The sequence below is a fragment of the Diabrotica virgifera genome, chromosome 4 (assembly GCF_917563875.1).
Source record: "Diabrotica virgifera virgifera chromosome 4, PGI_DIABVI_V3a".
In the NCBI taxonomy this organism is placed as follows: Eukaryota; Metazoa; Arthropoda; class Insecta; order Coleoptera; family Chrysomelidae; genus Diabrotica; species Diabrotica virgifera.
This window is the reverse complement of record NC_065446.1, coordinates 190,162,264-190,179,223: the sequence shown is the minus strand read 5'-3', so window position 1 is coordinate 190,179,223 and position 16,960 is coordinate 190,162,264. Positions and strand designations below refer to the sequence as shown.

Here is a 16,960-nt window from a genome sequence, read left to right as displayed (position 1 = left end):
TTCTAAACAATGCTATGACAGTTTCAAATAAATAAAGGATACTTACAGGTGCCTGTTGTTTTCGATAACACGACAATGAACGTTGTGTGGCATGAGTCATTTTTACTATGGTATATTATGTAGTTCAAATTACACAAATACGTATTATCTCTCAAATATTATATTACATACATTTTTATTGTTGAAATGTTTGTCTAATAATATAACTATGCATTTTGATGGGAAATAAGCCACAATTGAATTGAAAAATAATTTTATTAACATTTCGACGCCCAGATCGGCTGTGGTTGTCAAAATACAAAATATGTAATGAAAATCAAAATGTTTATCTGATGAAAATCGGTCCGGGTTAGCCGGACTTCCGGGTTATCGGGGGCCGACTTATCGGGGTTCCACTGTACTATTATATTATTCATAAATATACATGTTTTGTGATTAAAATTACTTCAAATATTATTAAAAAAAATTGAAAAAACATTTTTTTAAACAAATTTGATCGTGTATTTAACAATTAATTTTTTTAAATAATGCATACTCGTACTGTACGCAAAAAGTACATATAAATTAAAAAAAGAAACGTCGAAATCCGTAGGCGAGAACAAGAGATACAGCTAACAGTTCCTTCCCCCTTCCCATCGATCTCCCAAGTTTCAAGGCCGGCCGATTTTAAGGGTCACATTTTGAAGCCTTGTGAACGATTTGTTTGAAAGTATATATTTTTTATATTTGGTACATTAAAACTCTGAAGTATGTTCTTTCAAATGTGACTGATTTGATTTCGTAATTGTTATAAAGAAAGCTGCTGTGACTTAAAAAAAGGGGGGCGGGCAACTTCGTCCCTAATTTTCCTAGGACAATTTTTTCTTTTTTAAATTTGTATAAAAATTCAGTCTTTCCAAATATGAAAAAATAATTTTTCTACGGGTAAGGGTTAAAAAGTTATTCTAATTGTTTATAAGCAAAAAATCGACATGTTTTTGCAAAATAATTTTGCGATACTTAGAATTATTTTTTGTCATTTTTTTAAATCGATTTATTAGCATAAATATTATTCGTTCGTAAACTATCCAAAGTATTACTGTAATTTCATTATTTTCTGACTTATAGTGTTGCAAAAAAATTAATTTGGGATAAACAAATTAACTAACTTTTAAACTGTTTGACCAATTGTTATGAAATTTAGAGTATAATTTAAGCACCAGAATTTCCAGCATTCCGTATAATAAGAAGATTCTAACTTAATTTTTACATAAGTTATGAATATTTATATAAACTCAAAATTTCTGAATTACTCTGCAATTTTCTAAGCAACCAATAAGGATAGACATATTCAGCGGACGCCATATTGAAGTTTTTTTATATGATTTATGAGTTTCTTACTTCCAAATTTGTTTAAAATGTTTAACATTTTGACAATAGACGAAAAAAGCGAAAATTTAGGGTTTTTTGATATTCATTTGTTTATAACTATGTATATCATCAAAATCGGCTTCAGGAAACATATAGGTTATTATTATAGATATCCACACTACTCAAAAAATTTGGTTTCGGCCTGGATGGAGGGGGTTGTGTCACCAACATGATATTTTTTTCCTTATTTCTCTTAACTAAATATGTATTATTTTTGTCTGTGAGTGTATCAGCTTAAAATAAATATTAATTGAGTTGATGTATATGTGTCATAAGCAGCGAGTTATGAAATAAAATTTCATGTATAAAAAACATACATGTATGTACCTGTAATGCATTTTCAGATAAATTCTAATGTAAAGCCCGCAATCGATACCAAAAGACAAAGAACGCTTTGGTAAATGATAAAATCAAATTGGGTCGAAAGTGGTGAAAAGCTCTCATATTTTGCTGTAATAACGGATTTTCGATAAAGCCAAAAACAATTTTATCAAAATGTAGCTATGATGTGCTAAACCGAGATTCGACATAAAAAAGTCTATAAAATCTTTGACATAACATACAATGAGTTTCATAAAATATCACAAAAATATCACTATTCCAATTGGAAAATAAACCACAATTTAACGTGAAAAATTATTTTATTGACGTTTCGACTTCCACTTCGGATGTCTTTACCTAAATACAAGATAACGACATCCGAAGTGGAAGTTGAAACGTCAATAAAATCATTTTCAAGTTAAATTGTAGCTTATTTTCCAATTCGAATAGTAAAAAACAAAATCACGTTTTAACGTTATGATGATTTTGTTTTCATTAAGGGGATGGGTACGTAGATACGAAGTATTTTTAAAAAATTTAAATGCCGAATGAATGATTACCTTATTAGCAAGGGCTGAAAGTCCCTGAGAACTTCTATAATGTTTATTTTAATAAGTTACAGGGGTGAACAACTAAGAGAAAATTTAGTTTGATTTTTCACGCTTTTTTCATTCAAAATAAACTTTTTATTTATTCTAAGGGACTTTTGGCCTTCGGTAATAATTTAGTCTTTCATTCTGCGTTTAAATTTTTCAAAAATATTTATTGGTTTTTTCAGGATTCGAAAAAAATGAACAAAATGTCCGTGGTAGTATTTTTCAAATCTACCTTTGTCTTACAACGCACTCAGTCGAATAAAATATTGTCAGCATATTGTCAGTCAGAGAGTGACAATCGATGACAATTTTAAATATTTGACATGGCATCGGGAATATTTTGAGTTGTTGATTAAATAATGTTGATATATAGTGTATTTGATAAATAATTGATTAAGGTCTGGTTTCACCAATAACAAATAAATCAATGAATAGTTTATAGTCTATGAATAGTCAATTCGTCGATTAACATTTATTAGACGTTTATGTTTATATTTTATTAATATAATTTTAAGAATTTAAAGTAAAACTGGTGAATTTACTATCTTAAAAATATTTATAGCGAGGTTATCTTGCCAATTTATTCCAAGAGTAAGCTTGATATATAACTAAAATAAGTCTTATGTGACGTAAGTAAAATGTATAAATGTCGTTTATTGGTCGAATAACTTTATTCATAGAATAAACTACTATTAATTTGTCGTTGGTGAAACCGGTCCTAAGACGTGAACTTAATAAAAAGTTATATATTGTGTATTATTTGTGGAAGATCCAAGCAGAGAATACATCAGGATAATATATCTTTAAACTCACTCATAAAATCACTTTAACACTTTTCCCCTTTTCCCGATTGAGTATTAGTTTTTGTTGTACATATAAATTATTACAATCACTGAATATATAGTTAGCGAAAAAATTATCAGTAGTAATTGCACAAGAGCTCTAAAATTATTGAATTTTTCCCGAGTGACACTTTGACAGTTTTAATTTCACGAGCCAAAGGCGAGTGAAATTATGTCAAAGTGTCACGAGAGCAAATATTCTATATTAATTTTAGAGTTCGAGTGCAATTTGTTGCGATTATTTCATGAATAAAACTGTTCAAAACCCAAATTTTATTGTAATTTATTTATGTAAGTACAAATTAGTACAATTAAACACAAAGTTTTTATAAATATTTGACGATTGAAAGTCATCACTTTTATAATTTTTTAAACATTAATTGTCATTAATGTCACTAAATGTATTTTTTCGTAGCAACGAAGGGCATCTGACGTAATATACTTAACGGCGGGCAATTATCAAAAATTATCGATTTAATTCAGATTGCTGTAGCTTTCTATTGGTCAGAATCTCCTATGAATGAAATAATCAGTAGGAATTGCACAAGAGCTCTAAAATTATTGAATTTTTCCCGATTGACACTTTGACAGTTTTAATTTGTCAAAAATTATGTCAAAAGTGTCACGAGTGCAAAAATTCTATATTAATTTTAGAGATCGAGTGCAATTTGTTGCGATTATTTCATGAATAAAACTGTTCAAAACCAAAATTTTATTGTAATTTATTTATGTAAGTACAAATTAGTAAAATTAAACACACAGTTGTTATAAATATTTTACGGTTGAAAGTCATCACTTTTATAATTTTTAAAACATTAATTGTCATTAATGTCACTAAATGTATTTTTTCGTAGCAACGAAGGGCATCTGACGTAATATACTTGACGATGGGAAATTATCAAAAATTATCAATTTAATTTAGATATCTGTAGCTTTCTATTGGTCAAAATCTCCTATGAATGAAATAATCACATTTATTAACTGAATTAATAATTTGCAATTATACAAATAACAGTTATCCAAGAACATTCAAAAGACATCTCTTTAAAGTTAATCATGAAATTGTCAAGTAGAATGACGTTCTAACAATGTTTACATATCCATACCAGTGTGAATTTTACTACAGACAATTTGCCGTGTAAAGACAAAGAAGGTAGGGATAGCCGTAAAATATTTGCGAATTATGTACCGATGGCCTTAATTACAATATCGTTTTTACAATAACGTTAAATTATCCATGGCCGTCTGTCTCAGGAACTTTGTAAATACAACTCCTCCGTCATTATAAGAATAAAAGGTTATAACCCAAGAATGGTATTAAAGGTGAGAAATTTGATCTCGGACTATCGATTTGAGAGTTGCAACCAGAGGTGCTGTTTTTAAGTCGCTGAAATTGTAGAAGAAATATATTATTCAAGCGCCTTAGCAAGACGAGAGCAAAAAATATATACTTCCGGTTTCATGCCTGTCTGTCCGTCCGTCTATCTGTCCATGATTATAACTCCTTCGTTATTAAAACAGATGAGAAATGAGGTGTCGAATGAGAACTTATACCTAAATATGGCAAAGGGATATACTCTTAGAAAAGACGAGAACAGATACATACTTCCGGATTTTATATCACTTCCGGTTGAAAAGCTGTAATCGGAAATGCCACATTATAGTCGCAGAAATAGTACATGTGATATATTGCGTATTGAAAAGTCGAGTTCGAATATTTAGTTCCGGTTTTGGTGTCATTTCCGGTTAAAAAATTATGACCGGAAATTTGGCAAAAATGACCCAAAGAAGATTGAATATCGACTTTCAGGTCTACTTCCAGTCACGTTGCGTCAAAAATCTAGGACTTACGAAGTCCAATTACTTGTTTCATATTTTATTTCAGAGAAGCTATAAAATAAGTTTTAGTAATTACTTTTTTTACGACCATTTAATAATATGCTTATTATTCGCTGTTTTTGAATAGATAATAACACCCATTACTTTACCCGTGAGTAATGGTTCATTAGTCACGGGCTGAAGTTACTCACGGGTCATTACTCACGGGTTGTGCTAAAAAATCAGGCTCTAACCTATTCAAAATATCCCTTAAATCGGCCAACAGGTTTAGGAAATACGAGACATTAAAAATGACCAAATTTTTAAGTGGGCCGATTTCTATGCACGTAAGTTTAGATTAATAGATTCAAGTTAGACTAATATGTTGGATTGAAGTGGAACTCGTCAGGTCACGTGGTTCGAATGACAGAAAACATATGGACAAAGCGGATAATAAAATGGAGACCAAGAGATGATGCCTACCGAAGCAGAGATCGCCCACCAACACTTTGGACTGACAACGTAGAATGTTGCCACAGGTTAGGTGAGGTTAGGATGCAAGAGGCACAAGATCGAAACATATGGACCATTATGATGCAGATCTATGTTCAATAGTGGACAAGAAAATATTGAATAATAAATAGGTTGGATATAGAAAGATGACTCAGACCCGGGGATTAGTATTTCAAATTGTCCTTTTTGACGTACAATAATAATGTATACAGGGTGTCCCAATTTAGAGATATGATGTCATCGTTGATTTTCTTAAATGGCATCACTGTAATTTTGATAGCTATTTTGATAGGGTGTGTAAAGTTATACATAACTGCAAAATTTCAAATTTTTATTCCGTACCATTTACAAGATAATAAAAAGTAACCAAGTTATGAAAAACAAGTAATCAAATAATAATTGAATTTAATTATTTCAATTAAGCAAATGCTCATAATGTTGCCCTCAAATATTGTCAAATAGTCAATGGGCAACATTATGAGGATTTGCTTAATTGAAATAATTAAATTCAATTACTATTTGATTACTTGTTTTCCATAACTTTGTTATTTTTTATTATCTTGTAAATGGTACGAAGTAAAATTTGAAATTTTGCAGTTATGTATAACTTTACATCCATATCAAAATAGCTATCAAAATGACAATGTTGCCATTTAAGAAAATCAACGATGACGTTTAATCTCTATCTTGGGACACCCTGTATACATGATTATTGTATTTCAAAAATGACAATTTGAAAAACTAATCGACGGATCTGAGCATTTTTCAAAAAAAAACCATTAGTATTTTGGATTATTGAATTTATTCCAAATTACACACATAACTTTGTATTGTTATTTTTTATTATCTTGTAAATCGTAGAGAATAAAAATTTGATGTTTTGCAGTTATATATAACTTTACACTCCCTATCAAAATACCTATCAAGAGGACAGTGCTGCCATTTACGAAAATCAACGATGACGTCATATCTCTAAATTGGGACACCCTGTATACATTATTATTGTATGTCAAAAAGGACAATTTGAAATACTAATCGAAGGGTCCGAGCATTTTAAAAAAAAACATTTAATATTTGAGATATTGAATTTATTCCAAATTACAAACTCACTCTGTATACAAAATCGTATATTTCATACATTATAATAACGTGTGATCCAAAATTATTGTCACCATAGGTGGCTCTGAACGACAGAGATAGCTATACAGTGCATGTCTATTCTTAATTCAGATATTATACTTTCCAGTTTACGTCAACTCTGCAGTGTACGTCAACTTAACAAGAAAAGTTAGGTTATATAGAGATGTTGATGGTGGACATATACAACATCTTGTTTGATTTTATTTATTATTGTTACTTATAATTTTGTTAATTCTTTTACTTTTGATTATAGTTCTGTGTTAAAGGTTTTGAGTGATTTTTTATGTTTTATAATGTTAATCAAAATTAATTGATAAACCAATGATATAAATTCAGATTAAAACAAGACATACGTAATTTTTTTCACGGCTAGCTTTGATCCCAATAATTGTGGATCGCTCGTTATATTATATAAACTCCAATTTTAAGCCTAAAATGCAGACGACAAACTCTCACAATAAAACCAATAACGATTTAAAACAGGTTTTGTACGACGGTATTTTCAATATGATCTCTAAAATATATTGGTGTCTGTCGCAAACTTTCAAGAAGAATAAATCATGTAATAATACGATGCATTGGCAGCAAGACGTGGAGTTTTGAATCAACTTTAAATCTGCACCTATATGGATATTTTCAGGTATTGAATCTATCATGAGAGAGGTGAATTGATGTAAAAAATAAATAGTATGAAACGCTACGCAGAGTATGGAAAACTTGGATTAAGGCAATCAATTTAACGGAAAATCTCAACGCTTTTCCAATAGAAGTAATGTTTTCTCTAGAAGTAATACCTTCAGCAGTTAGATAAAATTTAATTGGGATCTTATAGACCAGGGCGCATCTGTAAAAATATTAGTACATTTGGACGTTGAGAGGTGACTCAAATTTTTTTGCAGAAATTACTTGAAAATAACTCAAATAATAATATTTGAGTTATCCTCCCACTCAAAAAGGCCCGGAACATTGTTTAAATAATTAAAATGTCAAAAAATTAAGGAAAAATTCGATTTTTTTCATTGTTTTTTGATTATAGATTTAAAAGTATTCATTTCTGAAAAAAGTTTTACCGACATAAAAGTTCTGCAATTAAATTTCCTACAATACAGGATTGGTTAAAATTTTTAAAAATTGTCACCCTTGTTGCAATATAGCCATAATTTCGAAAAAAAAAACATAAAAATACAAGTATTCGCATTTTACATTTTTCAACAATTATTGATAAACTTAGGACCTTCATATTTTATGCAGAAAAACCATATGATATAATAAAAGAATACTGTGAATTCCATTAAGATCGGGTTAACAGATTTTGCAAAATAAATTTTGCAATCCAGCTTTCGCAAATTTTTTTCAAAATGTTACAGGACTAAAAATAAAGCAGTTAGCAAGTTGAATTCATTTTTTAATACTGTACCTTTGATTGTCAATTTTCAAAATTAAAATCGGTTAGCCACCACGGCGTCAGGAAATTTTTTAAATAAACATTAATTTTTGGTGCTACGCGCAGAACAGCGGATAGTTTTCTTTGATTGGGCATTCCAATGACCTTTGGTAATGATTGATACATTTTAATTTTTAGTACATTTCCGTATAAATAATTAAATTTGTTTATTGCAAAATAAAAACACGTACACTGTCCTTTGGAATAGGTAACACTTTTTTAGCTACAGTTGAGTTTTAATTTCAATATTTTATATATGCTAGAATATTCCACAGGTTGTTCCGAACTTTGAGAAAAAAACACACTATCATTTTTACAACAGGTATAAAATAACACTTACCTGTTTAACAATAATATTATTACAGCGATATTGTTGAAGAATAAGGCTATAACATATTAAAAAAAATCACTTAAATCGGCCAACAGGTTTAGGAAATACGAGACTTCAAAATTGACCAAATTTTTAGGTGGGCCGATTTCTATGCACGTAAGTTTATTACAGTATTATTAATGATCGGAAGTCCCTGAGAACTTCTATAATGATTATTTTAATAAGTCACAGGGGTGAAAAAAAAATAAAATTTAGTCTTATTTTTCATTTCAAATATATCATTCAAAACAAACTTTTTGTTTATTCTAAGGGACTTTTTGCCGTCGGTAATATTGTAATCTTTCATTCTGCGTCTAAATTTTTCAAAAATACTTATTAGTTTTTTAAGTGTTCGAAAAAAATAAACAAAAAGAATTCGACCGAAATTTTTCGTCCACGCTCTCAAAAAGGATTAAAGTATTATAATTTTTGTAATCTCTATTTCAAAAGCTTTTAAATGAGGTGTCACATACTTTACTTTCCTATTTAAAAAAATCAAAGTTGTCTGTCACCTGAAGAGGGATCGCGTAAAGTTCGAAACATTGATGCTGTGATTACTTTAAAAATCGACCTGCCCGAGCGTTTAATGCTAAAGAAATAAATAAGTTAAGGGGGGGGTAACACTTATTCCAGCGCACTGTATAAACTCTTTGTTTACATCACGATATATCTTCAACACCACCAAACTAATAACAGCGCTCCTAATATATAAAAAATAGAATATTCTAGATCTCGATTAGTCCTTGTTGATTCGTTAGTACTTCAGGTGTTTTGGAATTCCATGATTACTATTCCGAATGCCGACCGCCCTAATAAGATTCTTGTATATGAGTAAACTTTCTGCCGAATATTACACACATTATACGTCAAAAATAAGTCTTTTCGTTACACAGCTCCCTCATAGATCTGAACTTTCCAATCAGAAACTCTATATGAAGGCCCGGGATGGCGGAATCTTCAAGACTCTCTAGCTTTGCATATACCCCACAAGAAGAAATATTATTCTACTCTCTTTGAACGTCACGACATCTTCGGTTTAATGCCTTAAATGTAAATGATACCGGCGGCGCTTAGTGGTGACAGGATCTCTTAAATTTATTGGTACTATATCTTTCTAGCACATTGTATCCAGAAACTCAGTGTGGATATAGGCACGTTAGGGAGGTCGACTTAAATTATACTGTCGAGCTTTACTATGTGTAAGAATGCAGAATCCACGAGATAAAAAAATGGTGTTGTCACTTCGCTCTACATGCTGCTCAATCTATTTATATTTACGTATACGGTTAATGCAACACACAGTAATTCGTGCGCCGGTTTCTCGGAAAACGCTTCAATCAAGTTTCTCACAATCTACCAATCCAGATCTTTTAGTGCATGGCCTAAACAGTGATGGGCGCGCTAATAACCGGCAAAATAATGCAAAAGATGGAAAACATAATGCGTTGTGAAATAAAAAGGGATGAAAATAATAGAGGTGGGAAATTGTCGGTATTAACCTATAAAACGTTACCACTTAAGATAGTTTTATGCACAACGCATTATGTTGTCCATCTTTTGCGTTATTTTGCTGGTTATTAGCGCGCGGATCACTGTATTTCGTAAAACCAGATTCTTGATGAAGTAACTACACACGATTTTTTTCAAATTATTTAGAGTAGGTACGCCTTATTTCACCTTATCTTGTCTTGTCTGTATAACACTTCTTGGACACCATATACAGCAAAGATTAAGGATCATCTCCTTAAAGCAGTAGTCTTCCAAATTTAGGCGTCTGATTTTTTAACTCATCCAAGCGAGGGAGCTTCTTATAAAATATGGTCAGATTCCTTTCTTCATCTCGAGATCTTGGAAACCACAATGGGCTATGAAGACATTTTAGAAAATACTAAAAATATCCTGCTTAGCTTCTGTGGTCACACCGAATCTTTCTTTCTTCGTAATTTGACATAAATTCATTAAAACTTGGTCGTTGTTGTCTTTGATCTCATGTTGAATTGAAACTTCTTCCATTTCATTTGAGTCAGCATATGGTGCAAGACAATTCATGTAAACAATTTTTAGTTTACCTTTGGCTACTTCTTAATTCGATATATTATGTCATTTCTTCTCTTTTTAATTGCATACGGACTTAAGATGTCTTTATAGTTCAGGAGGCACCATTCGACATCATATTGATCTTTCTTCCTGTCAGTGACTATCTGGATGTGTCGTCAGTCAAGTTTATGAATGTTCCTTCGGAATGTCTGCAGCCAAATTCTAGGTAGCAGGGCAAACGAACTTTATGATCCAAATTAATAAATAAAACTGAAATAAAATAAATTGATTCTTCTAATGTGCAATGTATATTTTAGGGTCCAACTTGGAATGGTTGTTCAGGTGTTCATACACATATGACTAACACAAGAATAACAGACATAGAGATATTGGAAAGAAGATGCCCAGTACATGTACGTACGTTTATGTTGCGACCTAATACAGGAGGTAAAGGCAAGTTTTATGGTGGTGATGGTGTACTGAGAGAACTGATGTTTAGATCACCTCTTACGTTATCAGTTTTAACCGAGAGAAGAGTTTTGCAACCTTATGGAATGAACGGTATGTGACATGTATGTATAGTAAATAGAATAGTATTCATAATATATAGCAAAAGCCAATAGTTAAAAGCTCATAATAACTTTATCTGTTTTTTTTTATATTTTTGGAAATATCCACTTCTTCTTCATGTACAATGTCCTTTCAGAACATTGGTTACCATCATATCTATCTTAATTTTATTCACTTCCATCCTAAATAGCATGCTTGTATCAACACAATACCAATCTTGCACGTTCTTCAACCATGAGGTTCTTCTTCGTCCTGGACTGCGTTTGCCTGCTATTTTTCCTTGCATAATATTTTACAGCAACCTATATTTGGTACCTCTCATTACATATCCGAAATACTTCAGCTTTCTCTGCTTGATGCAACTTTTAATATTCTTCTATAGCACATTTAGAAAGCCTCAAGGCGATTTAGATCAATTTTATTCACAGTCCAGGATCCGACACCATAAAGTAAGACTGAGAATACTTAGCAGCGAAGTAGGCGTATTGTGACACTATTTAGTCCGCTCACGGATTGGCCTATTTCTTCCCGAAGCTTCTCGGCGTTACGAGACAATACCATTCCTATCCACGGCGTTCGGAGCGAGCGCTGCCGAAGTATATATAAAGAACCGAAATTCGTTCGCAGGCCAGTCAGTTACTAATTTCGACGCGATATTATTGTTACGTTTTTGTGAACGGGTTGAAATGTATTTTTAAAGTAGATAAATAAATATTTGCAAATGAATTAAATAAGTTAGTATGTAAGTGTAAAATAAATTAGATATATTGTTGTAAAATTAAGTGTTAAATTGTAAGTGTTATAAATTAAACAATTTCAAGTAAGTCTTTTATTTATTTATTAATAATTAAAAGTCAATTCGCGTAATAGTTCACAAATAAATAAATCTTTAAATATAGTGTTAAAATAAATAAATATAGTGTTGAATCTTTTAAAAATAAATAAAATATAAATCGTAATAAATAAAGTATGTGATCATGTCTTCCTTGTGTAAGCTAACAACTGCAGATCTGAGGCTTGAATTGGAAGAAAGGGACCTGAACTCTACTGGCAAAAAGGCTGATTTAGTCAAACGTCTGAAGGACGCCCTAAAAGAAGATGGTCATGATCCAGAAGCCTATTTATTCGAGGACAAGCATGCTGCTTTGGTTTCATTAATTTCGAAAGTTTCCTGCTGTGTGACCAAACTCTGTGGACTAGTATCGTTGCTACAAAACCAAGTCTCTGCTTCTGAAGTAAAGATCAAGGAGATGGAAAAGAAGATAGAAGAGGATAGGCCCAAATACAAATCGGAGCCACGGCCGATAACTGAAGGCAGTGTAAGTTCTGCTCGAGTCAAAATTCCAACTTTTGACGGAAAGTCTTCCTGGAACAGTTATGTGAAACAGTTCGAAGCAGGTGCAAGAGCGAACGGATGGTCTGAAAAAGACAAAGCTGTAAACCTGGTTATTGCTCTTCGAGGAGAGGCTTTAGATGTACTTGAGACCGTAGCAGTAGAGGAAACTAATGATTATGAACAACTTATGAAGAGACTAAACATGCGCTATGGGCAGGAACATTTGGAGTATGTCTATCAGGCGCGGCTTAAAAATCGACGACAAAAAAAAGATGAAGCTCTTCAAGAATATGAGCTAGATATTGCCAGGCTAGTGCGATTTGCTTATCCAACAGCTCCCGAAGACATGATGGAAATGTTGGCTGTTCAAACATTTACCGATGGTCTTCGTGATTTTGAAATGCAGAGAAGACTGCGATTAGCTCGTCACAAGACGCGGGTCGATGTATTGTCTGCGGCCCTCGAGTTCGAATCAGCTACTCAGGCCTCTGGTGAGTACAGTGCAGTTCGAACTGTGAAAGAAGAGGATGAAGACAAACTTGACCAGCTGGTAAATATGGTGAAAGGCTTTACATCGAAGAAAACGAAGACCATGAATTGCTTCAGTTGTGGCGAAAAGGGCCACGCACGTAGTTTAAGTAAGAACGCAAATCAAGAAACTCACCAGCAGGAAATAAGAGAACGGACAGACCCTAGGGGGGTAGCCTCGACTCAGAACTTCTCTAAAGACCATCTAATACTAATAGCTTCTTTGAAATGCCGTGAAGATAGTGTATATGTAGATGGAGAAATAAATGGTAAAAAGTATACATTGTTGGTTGATACCGGAGCAACCAGGACCATTATACGACCGTCAGTTTTAAACAGCCGTAAGAAACTCTTACCAACGAGGTTGCGACTACGGACTGCCACAGGTGAAAACGCCAACATCCACGGAGAAATCCAGATACAATTAGGGATTGGAGCAGAAAAGTTCGTCCATACTGTCATAGTTGCAGACATCGAAGAAGATGTTATATTAGGAATGGACGTAATGAATTTGCATGGATTTCAATTGGATTTTAAGAGCAAGGTAATCAAAGTTGGCAACGAGGAGGTATTTCTTCATCCACATGATGACAGCACTGTGCTAGCAGCCATTAAAGAAGATACAGTTGTGCCTGCGAGGAGTGAAACGATCATCGTAGCGCGGCTACAGGGAATTGTAGAAGAAGGAACACCTGTGATGATGGAGCCATGGAACCATGACGAGGAGGTTGGCCGAGGAATCATAATTGGAAAGGAATTGGTTACTTCTGCTAAAGAAATTCCCGTTAGATTGATTAATGTCAATGACTACCCGGTGACCATCAAGAAGGAGACAAAAGTAGGAACTTGTGTACCCGTGACGTCCATAATCCGGCAGACAACAACATCAGATAATTCCAACGACAAGTTCGACCAAATGGTTTCAGTTGCAGGCCAATCTCTAAATCAAGTGGAGAAAAGGAAATTAAGGGAATTTCTTCGGCAATATCGTGACATATTCGTACCGAAAGGAGGAAAGACAGGAAGAACGACAGTTGTCAAACATTAAATTGACACTGGTACCGCTAGGCCAATTCGTCAAACCGCTCGACGATTACCACAGGCGAAGAGAGAGGAAGCTGAAAGGATTGTTCAAGAAATGAGGAAAGACGGGGTGATAGAACCTTCTACGAGCCCATGGGTCTCTCCAGTGGTCCTAGTCAAGAAGAAAGATGGAACTACGAGGTTTTGTGTGGACTACCGTTTGTTGAACAATGTTACCAAGAAAGATAGTTATCCTCTGCCTCGGATCGACGACACGTTGGACACATTAGCTGGAAGTAAATTGTTTTCTACGTTGGACTTGAAGTCTGGATATTGGCAGGTAGAAATGGATCCAGAGGACAAGGAGAAGACGGCCTTTACGACAGGATCCGGATTATGGGAATTCAACGTTATGCCGTTCGGACTCTGTAATGCTCCTGCGACATTTGAGAGGCTTATGGAAAATGTGTTGAGAGGGTTATCTTGGAAGACGTGCTTGGTGTATTTAGACGACATAATCGTTTTGGGGGAGACGTTTGAAGACCACCTGAAGAATTTAGAAGACGTTTTTAATCGACTTAAAGCTGCCCAGTTAATGTTAAATCCCAAGAAATGCCAGCTATTTCAAAGTAAAGTCAATTATCTAGGCCATATAGTCAGCAAAGAAGGAGTGGCCGTGGACAAAGGAAAAATCGATTCCATTAAGGAATGGCCGGAACCAACTGATAAACATCAAGTAAGAAGTTTTCTGGGACTATGTACTTACTACCGGAGATTCATTAAGAAGTTTGCAGATATCGCTAAGCCATTAACGCGACTTACAGAGGAAGCAAGGGATTATTGCTGGGATAGAGACTGCCAAACAGCCTTTGAAACTTTGAAGAGGCATTTAATTACAGCGCCAATATTAGGGTATCCACTGCCAGAAGGAGAGTTCATCTTAGATACGGATGCAAGTAATGTGGGAATTGGAGGAGTGCTGTCGCAGATCCAAGGAGGACAGGAACGAGTCCTTGGATATTTTAGTAAAGTGCTTTCAAAACCTGAACGAAATTATTGCGTCACGAGAAGAGAACTTCTAGCAGTAGTAAAATCAGTGGAACACTTCTATCAATACCTCTACGGAAGGAAGTTTCTAATCCGAACCGACCATGCCGCCCTTAAATGGTTAATGCAGTTTAAGAATCCAGAGGGTCAGATAGCCAGATGGATTGAACGACTTCAAGAATATGATTTCAAGATCGAGCATCGGGCCGGAGTTAGCCACAGGAACGCTGATTCTCTATCTAGAAGACCGTGTCCAGCAGAATGTTTCCATTGCAACAAAACAGAGTCAATGGAAGCAGTAGTACTAAGAACAACAGTGGTCAACGACGAGTGGACGCCTACCAAGAGCAAGGAAGAACAAGAAAAAGATCCAGTTTTACAGAAGATTCGAAAATGGAAAGAGGAAAATCGTCGACCATCTTGGCAAGAAATATCAAGCCTAGGCTCAGTAGTTAAGACGTATTGGGCCCAGTGGGACTCATTTATCTTGGAAGACAGCTTGCTTAAACGAGTAATAGAAAATGATGATGGTTCAGTGAGGAGAACACAGTTGGTGATTCCAAAGAGCAGAGTAGCCGAAGTACTTCGTCAGTTACACGACAGTCCATCAGGAGGGCATTTTGGTGTAAAGAAGACCCTTCAGAGAATTAGGGAACGATTTTATTGGATGAATAGTTCCGACGATGTGAAGGACTGGTGTAAGAAATGTACTACCTGTGCTACAAGTAATGGACCCTACCGGAAAAGAAAGGCTCCTATGAGACAGTACAATGTTGGAAGTCCGTTTGAAAGAATAGCTTTGGATATTGCCGGGCCATTTCCAGAAAGTGACAATGGATGCAAATACATGTTGGTGGTAATGGATTACTTCACGAAGTGGGTGGAGATCTACGCAATTCCAGACCAGAAGGCCGCCACTATTGCAGATGTGTTAATCAAAGACTGCATCAGCCGATTTGGAGTACCTCTGGAGATCCATAGTGACCAGGGAAGGAACTTTGAGAGCGATCTATTTCACGGAATCTGTGATAAACTAGGCATGAAGAAGACAAGAACCACGGCCTATCACCCGCAATCGGATGGAATGGTGGAGCGTATGAATAGGACAGTCGGCAAGTATTTGACAAAGATGGTGTCCAATCATCAACGAGACTGGGACCAGTACCTTCCGTTCTTCGCAATGGCCTATAGATCTGCTGTTAACGAATCATCTGGCCAAACACCAGCAAAAGTCCTATTTGGACGTGAGATGCGTCTACCCTGTGATCTAGAGTTTGGATGTCGACCTGGAGAAGATGTTGCTGGTGAGGATTATGTGAATGAATTACGAAGAAGAATGGACGATATACATGAGTTGGTCCGTTCTAATCTTCAGATCGCTAGCGACCGAATGAAGAAACGATACGATACCCAAGCCGAGAGGGGATGTTTCAAGGGGAACGACAAAGTCTGGCTTTATAATCCAAAGAAGCGAACAGGTTGTTCTCCCAAGTTGCAGCAATTTTGGGAAGGTCCGTACCTCATCGTCAAGAAGATCAATGACGTTATCTACCGAATAAGCAAGATTCCTAGGGGAAAGCCGATGATAGTCCACCATAACCGGTTGGCGCCGTACGAGGGAGACCACGACGTAGATGAAGAAGTGGAAGTAAACCAAGTTCGAGAAATACCTGACCTCACGTTCGAGGAGTTCATGGGGGCCTATGGAGGTACCGGTAAAGCGAGACATGGTGTTACCAATGAAGAAAAGCGAGATCTACTCGCACTTCCCGATGACTATTCACTGGCCCATACCATCCCGGCCAGTATCAAAGACGCACGAGGGTTGGCATCCGCCTTTCGAAGGAAGTTTGGTCGAGTTGCAGAACTTCAATGCCAACTGCCAGCTCCTGGCAAAGCATTGAAACTCCAAGATGCATCACGTTACCTATTCTATCTGGTAACAAAAGACACTATCCATGACCA

The 16,960-nt window shown here is 34.7% G+C and overlaps 1 protein-coding gene across 2 annotated transcripts in view; it reads left to right on the top strand.

The window, feature by feature from the left end:
* Positions 1-16,960, top strand: part of LOC126884042 (5-oxoprolinase) — a 657,750-nt gene that overhangs the window by 392,350 nt on the left and 248,440 nt on the right. For both annotated transcript variants that reach the window (XM_050649831.1, XM_050649830.1), the window contains exon 16: positions 10,809-11,052. In XM_050649831.1, the coding sequence (XP_050505788.1) occupies positions 10,809-11,052 (244 nt within the window). The remainder of the gene's footprint in view (positions 1-10,808; positions 11,053-16,960) is intronic.